Source organism: Enhydra lutris, unplaced genomic scaffold, assembly GCF_002288905.1.
Source record: "Enhydra lutris kenyoni isolate GAN:26980312 unplaced genomic scaffold, ASM228890v2 scaffoldscaffold21, whole genome shotgun sequence".
Taxonomy (NCBI): domain Eukaryota; kingdom Metazoa; phylum Chordata; class Mammalia; order Carnivora; family Mustelidae; genus Enhydra; species Enhydra lutris.
In genome coordinates, this window is record NW_019154105.1 from 6,162,123 (window position 1) to 6,170,769 (window position 8,647).

The 8,647-nt window shown below is 48.9% G+C and overlaps 1 protein-coding gene across 1 annotated transcript in view; it reads right to left on the reverse strand.

Annotated features, from left to right (window-relative positions):
- LOC111149206 (protein Shroom3-like) overlaps window positions 1-8,441 on the reverse strand; it is a 54,847-nt gene extending 46,406 nt beyond the window's left edge. Inside the window, exons 1-2 of the mRNA XM_022506150.1 lie at window positions 8,344-8,441; window positions 7,892-8,020 (exon numbers count right to left, since the gene is read on the reverse strand). Coding sequence (XP_022361858.1) covers window positions 7,892-8,020; window positions 8,344-8,441 — 227 coding nt within the window. The remainder of the gene's footprint in view (window positions 1-7,891; window positions 8,021-8,343) is intronic.
- Between the last annotated feature and the right edge of the window lie 206 nt (window positions 8,442-8,647).

Here is an 8,647-nt window from a genome sequence, read left to right on the forward strand (position 1 = left end):
AATAAATAAAATCCTTAAAAAAAAAATTAAGGTATACTGAGCTCTGTTTTCTACATGCTCACAGGACACAGGAAAGCTGTCAAAATCTTTAAAGAGTTGAAAAAGCCTATCATCTTCCAAAATACAAAAAAAAAAGAAGAAAAAATAAAGGTGGTAATTGTGCATTCACACACTGTTGGCAAAGACATTGTTTTTGAGAAATCCTTTACCCCCCCCCCCCTTAAAGCATTGTTAGCTTCTTCAAGGCTATATTTCAGACTTTGCAGATTCACAGAAAAATTCAAGCAAAATTTTCTAAGGCTTTTATAATTGCCTCACTAACATCTGTGTTTTAAACAAGTGGTTCAGTGGGTAGAAAGGTATGCATTAGGTAATATAACCCCATAGCAACACAGTCCTTTCTGGAAAGAGAAGTTCTTTTTAAATGTCACATCCTGATAATATGCCCTGGGGAACTTTCGGCCGTGACAACGGAATCACACGCAAGCAAGCAAGAGTGAAGTGTGCTAAGTGACCCACAGAAGCCTCTAACATCTAAAATTTGTGTAAAAGATGAAAAATCTTTTCTAGTAAAATGCTTTACCCCGTTCCTCACACCTGTCCCAACAGCCTTTCATTGCTGGTTTATCTGCTCCCCGACTCTCGATTCTGGCATGTTTTTGAAAAGATCGAAATTTTATTAATAACCAAAGAAAACTATTATCATGAAGGAGAGGGACTAGCAGTGGGGGTGGGCGATTTTCACTTAGTCACCAATGGGTGATGGTGTTGAAATGTCTTTTGCTCAGTCGCCCTCTCTTTCTGCCCTCCTCCTCTCTCTCTGAGGAATCAAAGAGTCAACTGTCCTTCCCACACCTGAACGTGTGCAAAGAAGCCACTGCAGAAGTCGAGGCAAACGCTGTGACATCTCTCATCCGTGAGAGCCCTCATTTTGTCCTCCACTGACTTTCCAAATTCAATTACAATAGAATAAGTTCCAATGACCAATAATCTATTCTTTTCAAATCTCAATTTGCAACCAGACAGTTTGTTGGAGGAGGGAAAGAGGGACTGGCTTTTACCAATTTCTTCAGAGAGCAGATATTATGATTTTAGAATTTTCTTCTCTACTTCTCTGTGCCATAGACTATATGTTGCTAGAGCTCAGATTAATCACTTCCGTGCTGGTTTGTTTTCATCTTCCGCACACAGACACCCACAAACATACTCATGGGTCTCAGAGAGGGTCAGATAGTTACAGAGAACTAGGAATATTGTGTGTGCCCCTGAATTTCGGCCCGCTTTAAGGAGAAGCTGCTTGGGGGTTCTGCCAGAGGGTTCCTGCTGGATAAATGAGAAGCTGTTCAGCAGGGCACAATAAAAGGCGTGTATGGCTCTTTTCCTCAACCCAGGGGGCTGCAGGGCAGAGGGGCAGGAAGAGAAGGTATCCTACCACTGTGCTGGAAACACTCCTCCTCTTCCTTTGTATACACCCACACAAGATTGTCCTCTGAGAGGTTTTTTTAAAAAAAGATTTTATTTATTTATTTGACAGACAGAGATCACAAGTAGGCAGAGAGGCAGGCAGAGAGAGAGGAGGAAGCAGGCTCCGTGCCGAGCAGAGATCTCGATGTGGGGCTCGATCCCAGGACCCTGGGACCATGACCTGAGCCGAAGGCAAATGCTTAACCCACTGAACCACCCAGGTGTCCCACTCCCCAAAGTATAAATTGCATTTCATTTGCCAAAACAAGTGAAGAAAAGGTGTTTTGTTGTTGTTGTTGTTTGTTTTGTTTTTTTTTGGTGAGGCAAAAGCCTCACCTTTTGGAAGTTACTTTTTCCCAAACACCCTTCCATTAAACACAACGAGATGATCCCTGAACCGTGAACACTAAAGAAACGGAATTCTCTCGTGGGACAAGTATGATGCATTGCATTGTTTTCCTCTTCTCTAATTCACGTTCTTGTCATTTCAAGAAAGAGGCCATAAATAAGCAATTAAAGGCAACATGAAAACAAAGGGAAGGACAGAAAGAATTCACTTTTGAAAAATACCTTCAACGGTGGTCAAAGGAAGAATCCACATTTTAGAATCATACCAGAAATGGGTGGTTCATTAAAAGAAAGCTTTTCAATATTACAGAAACCCGAGTGAAAAGAAGACAGGCTGAAAACTTTAGGAACATGAGGCTGCAGTCCCTCAGATCTACCGTCCCAGCACTTTCATGGTAAATTTTACAAGGAGAGTTCGACCACCACCGCCACTCACATAGCCTGACCCTGGTGAGGGTGGGGGAGGGGAATAAAACAACTCGGGAGAATGCTTCTCTCCTATTCACTTTCCATGAAAGAATGCCAAATAAAACTCGAAAAACCAGCCTGGTGAGCTCTCTCTGTGTTCGATAATCTAAGCAGTCCCTACTTTCTTTTTCACCTTTTACATGGTGTAAAAGCAAGAAGAACTTCTTTAGTAATAAATATTCAAATCACCTTGAGATCCAGAACACTGCGGTGACCGACGGCTGCATCCTCTTTTCCCTATGCTACGTGTTCTTTTAAATGATGGTGTCCCAGGAAGCAAGCACTGGCCTGAAGCCCAGCTCCAAACAAAATCCTTGAGTCAAGACTATGTAAGAATGAAAGCTGATTCAGGGGCACCGGGATGGCTCAGTGCTTTAAAGCCTCTGCCTTCAGCTCAGGTCATGGTCCCACGGTCCTGGGATCAAGCCCCGCATCCGGCTCCCTGCTCAGCGCGGAGCCTGCTTCTCCCTCTCCCTCCACCCCTCCCCCTGGTTGTTGTTTCTCTCTCTCTCTCTCTCTCTCTCAAAAAAATAAAATCTTGAAAAAAAAAAAAAGAATAAAGCTGACTCAAGTTACTGTGACTAGGGAAAAGATCAGGTATTTACACCTGCTACTCTGATGCAGTTACACGATGTACAATGGCCATCTCAGTAAACTCTTCTTTTCATGTAAAGTCAAAGTTCAATGAGAAGACGACACCTTGTCTTTAACATTGAGAATATAGTCACAGGTTCCTCCTCTTCGAACCAATGTTGGTCACGAGAATAGAGAAGCACTTGGCTGTTAGCGCACAGATAATCATTCCTTATGAGAAACGGGAATGGTGACTGTGGAATTCCCCAGGGAAATGGGGAGGCAGAACCATCAAGTGCACGACACAAAGCGATTGCTAATCTGAATGAGATAAAAGCCAATCCAAACACCCTCATCATCAGAAATACGGTGACTGTACACCAAGGACAGAGAATGATCGGAAATTCCCAGGCAGAAATATTCACAGCACCGAATTACACGAGGTCTCAAACAATGAAAATTTTCAAGGACAATTTAGAAAAACGGGCTTAAACTAAACACGCGGTCATTTTTCTTTATGAAGAGATACAACATCGAAGACAACCTGTGAAAGCTTCGCCGTCCAGGGTCCTACAAAGAAAGTGCTAAAGCTCACATCCACATAGCAGGGACTTACCTGGGGGTGAGCAGAAGCATCCCAGCTAACAGCCCTCGGGCCAGCTGCATGTCGTATTCAGGGGTGGGATAAAAGGCCATTTCTCCCGGCTACTGCTCTCTCCCTGTCCCGGCAACACCCTGAGCCTCCTGTCCTAGCCGGAACCGCCCTGAGCTCACTAAGTGAGCCGCTGGCCGGGCGGGACCTTCATTCCCGGTCACCTCTGCAAACTGGCCAACTAAAATTCAATTCCCGCCCAGTCCGAGTGAAGAAGGGAAGGTGACGCTGGGAGCTTCTCCTGAGAAGACAGCGTCTCAGTCAAGAGCATGCAGCTGAGAAATGCTAGAGTCCCACACTTCGTGGGCAGGAGGAGCAGAGCAGCAAGGAAAACCACCGGCTGATTCGATGCCTCAAGCGGGACTCGGGCAGTTTCCTTGAATGATCCCTGCCAAACCCGTGCCCTCCTCCGCAGACAAAAATGCCACTGTCTGCAAAAGTGTGTGTCAACTGCTTTAGGCTTCCCAGTCCGGGAGGCCACTGCAGCTGGGCTCCAAACCAGTATCACTAGACCTTGTAAGGCCACGCTGTCCTGTAAAGGCCAAGTCGGTGGCCCCAGGACAAACCTCAGAGCCAAGGGCAGGGCAGCGAGCCTGGTGAACCAGCCTCACTGCTCAACAGAGAATGAATTAGGGGTCAAAACCCGAGCTCCTACCATGGCTTTGCCTTGATTCATTTTCCAGAGCCCAGACCACCATGTGGCAAATGCTTAACGAGCAGATGAGACGGTTGTAATGACGGTGGAGACTGGTGGGGGAAGAGCTGGGAAGTTTCTAAGGGAAAGCACTAGCTCAGGAAATCCTGAGTTTTAGGTTGGAACATTTTGTTTCCTTTACCAGCACTCTGAAGTTCCCTGGCCTGGGCTGGACAGATTTCATGGGGACGTTCCTGTTAGGGTAAGTGAGATCGCAGGATTCCCGCTGACAGGTTGGGTAAGCGCCTTCAGGGGTCTACGCGGAAAGGGAAGGTTGAGATTGGATCTGTGAGGACATCAAGCCCTGGGCCACCAAGAATTTCTCTTTGTCAACCTGGGTCCTTGGCTGGACCAAGAAACTACACTTAGGGGGATGGAGTTTCTTGCTTTTACTCTTTCATTTTTCTTATACAAAAATGAGAAAATCCTTCCTGGCTATTTTCTCTGCAAAAAAAGGAACTCTCTATCACTCTGACCCCGTGCACTTGGAATTGGCTCATGACGGGGCACTTTTCAATTCTAAAATCTGTGACCTGACAAATTAGATTTGTTCAACGCCCACTACTAACCTCCCAGCTCAACACTTGGAAGACTCCTAAGAAGCCGATGGGCACATCACTTCTGCTCTAAGGGGAGGCCCAGGACACCGGCGCCTTACACCTTTCCGGAATTCAGCGCAAGATTTAGACCAGAGCCAGCCCGAAGGAGCAGCCAATGACCAAAACCGGAATAAAGTACGCGATCAAGTGACAGTCTCTTTGGATTACAACCCACAGAATAAAGTAAATGTGAAGGAGTCCTTACTGATATAAACAGTTAAAAAAAAGTGGGGAAACAGAAAAATTCCGATTAATAAATGTAGAAGGAATGAAGGAAATACAGAGCCATCTTAGAATATTCTAGTAATAAATGTTGCAGAGAATATACCTTGATTACTTGGTTGTGGTGAGGTCTACCAGGAGTAAGACATCCTGACATCACGTAATCCCTAACAGGACATGCTCAGAAGGACACATCACTTCTGCGGTAAACTTGGCAAAAATGGAGAACTTCAGTCTAACCATGAGACAGCATCAAACAAACCCAAACAGAAGGCATTCTACGAAATACTGGCCCATACTCTTCTAATGTGTCAAGGCCAGAAAAGACCAGGAAAGCCTGAGCAAATACCCAATATCAGAGATGACAGGAAACTGAGGAAACATGACAAAGACGACGTGGAATCCTGGCACAAAAAGGGACAGCCGTAGAAGAAAAAAAATGATAAAATCCAATTAAAGTCTACAGTTTATAAGTCTTAGCGTCTGTAGTCAACAGCACTTCACCAATGTCAGTGTTTTGGTTCTGCTCTTTGGACTATGGTTGTAAGAGTTGCTAACTTTAGGGAGAGCTGGGGGGTGGGTGTAGCAGAAATCTCTTTACTATTTTTGCAACTTTCTTATGAGTTTACAATTATTTCAGAATAAAAAGTAAAAACCAAAATGGGCAGGATTTAAGACCGGAGTATAACTCGATGAGAACCGCCCCAATTTCTAAGTTCAGTCCTACATCAGTGACGCTTAGAGTGAGGACGCCTCTTCCTCTAGGAAAGAAGCCCACCACTGCAGGGGCGCACAGTGAACACAGCTGTGGAGTCAGGACACACACCTAAAATTCCCAGAGTTTACGGAGTTAGAGGGACATGACTGGGAGCACACTGTATGCAACACAGAGGTCATGACGTTTTTAAAAGGCAGTTGCTTGCGATCTCCTCCCTGCCAGTCTCCCTTTACACGGACAGAGCACCGCCGGCCAGCTCTGACCATGCTGGTGAGGGCAGCCCCGGCTTGTTTTAGAGATAGTCTCTGTGGGTAGGACACCATCTGGATATGCAGTTAGGTTCATTTGTTTTATCCAACTGTTAGAGACCGCTGTGTAAAATCTTTCATTGTTTCAAGCTCAGACTCAGGTCTGGAGATTGCCGTGCTCAAGCAGGCGCTCCTTCCGGCTCCGCTCTTCTGCCTGCGCCAGCCAGGGTCACGGTCCCACGGTTACCCCAGGGGCCCCACCAGCAGCAGCTCGGAGGTCACACGATTTCATCTTCCTCCTCCCTTCTCCCATCCTGATGTGCTATCAGTCTTCCTCCCAAGTTCATCTCACATCTTATCTGCTTTCTTGTCCCATCACCACTTGCTCGGTTCAATCCCGATCATTCTCCACCCACCCCCACCCCCCAAGGGGCAACTGCAGTAACTTCTTCGGCACAACTCTCTGGCCTTGAGTACGTTGGGGCCGAGGCCCAGCCAGCCTACACAGCCCGGCGGAGTCTTGCTAAACAGAAGGTTCTGGTTCTCTACTCTGTGACGACCCAAGGAGGCGGGAGGGCACAGTGCTCGGGGCTCTGCTGCTTCGGGCTGGCCCGGAACAGCCTTTGCCAGCCGGCTGCCTTGTAGCCAGTGCCCTCTGCCTGCCGGACCTGTCCCCGATCAGTATATTCAAACTTCTTTGGAGTCTCTTATTCGAATGAAATCTTACAGAGAACTTAAATGGAGACGCCGTAAACAGGGAAAATTGTCTAAATCCAAATTTACAATGTCCACGTCTTCATCACGCGAGTCACCGGGTCTGCAAGGAAGAGCCGTGAACTGAAATCGGGAAGGGACGAGCAGCACTTACTGAGCATTCAAGGCGTGCTGGGTACTGCCCCACCTGCTTTCTGTGTGTTCGGACTTTCCATGCTTTCAGCCACCCTGGGATTAGTTACTAAACTCGTCTTACAGACTGGAAACAGGGAGCGAGGGTAACATGCGCGCTTACAAAAGAAGGGGCAGCATCACGACGGATGCATCACGACATCTGCTTCCATGGACCCCCCAGCACTCTGTGTTCTCCTGCCCCCCATGCTGGCACAGACACACGTGGGAACGGACAGCACAGAAGCCACACCATCACCGTCGTGCCCCTGACATTCACCTCCCCTGACACTCCGTCCTCGCTCCCTCCGGGCGGGTTCTGTGCTTAGTGCTTGGCGCATCTCAGCAAACTGAATTCCCAGGGTTTTACTAGGAAGTAAGTCGTCATGCTCAAGGCAAGAAACGGCGGCACCTGTGAGCTCGAAGTGAACCTGAGCCCACCGCCTCCTCGCTGAATAATGGTGCGGACTCCACGGGACTGGTGTGGGAAATGATGAGAAAGGCCAAGGTCATGCGTGCCACTGAGCGCGCAGGAGCAGGGGGGAAGCACAGGGACACGGCTGCGAACTTCTACGGGGCCGACTTTATCATCCTACGACGTTCCTCCATGAACGGATGACGAGACGTTTTCATGACTATCAGTCCAAAGACAAATGAGTCTCACTTTAGTGTAACACACTGGTCCTTTCCAGAGCATCTAAGACATTGGTTCGTACGTTGCTTTGAGTATTTTTGATTCTAGTTTTAAAAGCAGTGGTTGATGTGTCTTTAAAAAGAGATCTGAGTCAAGCGATTTGTGGGAGCCCCACTTGACCTCCCAGGAACTTAAAGATTTCTTCAGAACCGAGTTTGAAAATTACCACGAACCTCCTCGGAGCTCCTCCGGGACCTCCCCATTCAGCCGCTCCCGACCTCGCGCTCTAGCCTGTCTCTTGACTCCCAGCCTTGGCCCCCAGCTCCCTTTTCCCTCGGCCGAGTCCCTTCTCCTGAATCCCCCGCACAGGCCTCCGAGCCTCTTACCTGTGCTTCGGCCGCCGCTTAGCCTCTCCCGACCACGCGGCTTTCCTGTGCTGGGGGCGGGAGGCCGGGGGCTCCGGGCTGCGGTCAGACGAGCCGGCACCCACGGGGCCCGGGGCTGCACACACATCTCTGGCAAAAAGAGGAAAACGAGAAGCTGAGCGCGATGGTGTTCAAGGGCAGGGGCACAAACAAAGCGACAGGAAAACGCGTGAACATGAACACGGGGTCAGAGCAGAGCGGCCGAGCGAGGCGGCCGTTCTCAGCTGCCCCCACTGAGCTCTGCGCCCCGGGGAAGGCGAATCCCCTCCTCGGGTCTTCATCCTTCCCGTATGACGTCCCTGTGAAGCACTAAAGTGTCCTTCCCCGTCTCCGAAGACCCAGGTTTTCCGACCACAGGGGAGAAGAAGGAGACACTACAATGAAGGTGAACTCCCCCGTCATCCAGCCTCTACCCATCGGTAAAGAGGAGAAACTGGCCCCCTTGAAGCACGTGGCCAGGCAAGGTGGCTCCCGGGAACCCGGGCCCCGCCGCTTCCCGTCTCAACTTCATTACCCGGAGCGAGACCCCCAAGTGAGCAGCCCCCGCTGCTCGGCTGCGCAGAGGAACGTGCCAACTCTTGACCCTGAGCTATTTCGGATTGTCCAGATGCCACTGTGCTGGAAGCGAGCCCTTTCTGTGTCCGTTAAAATCCATCCCCTGCCCCGTCCCGAACACCATTCCCTTAACGCCTCCGCTCCGCACTCCCCGGCAGTCAG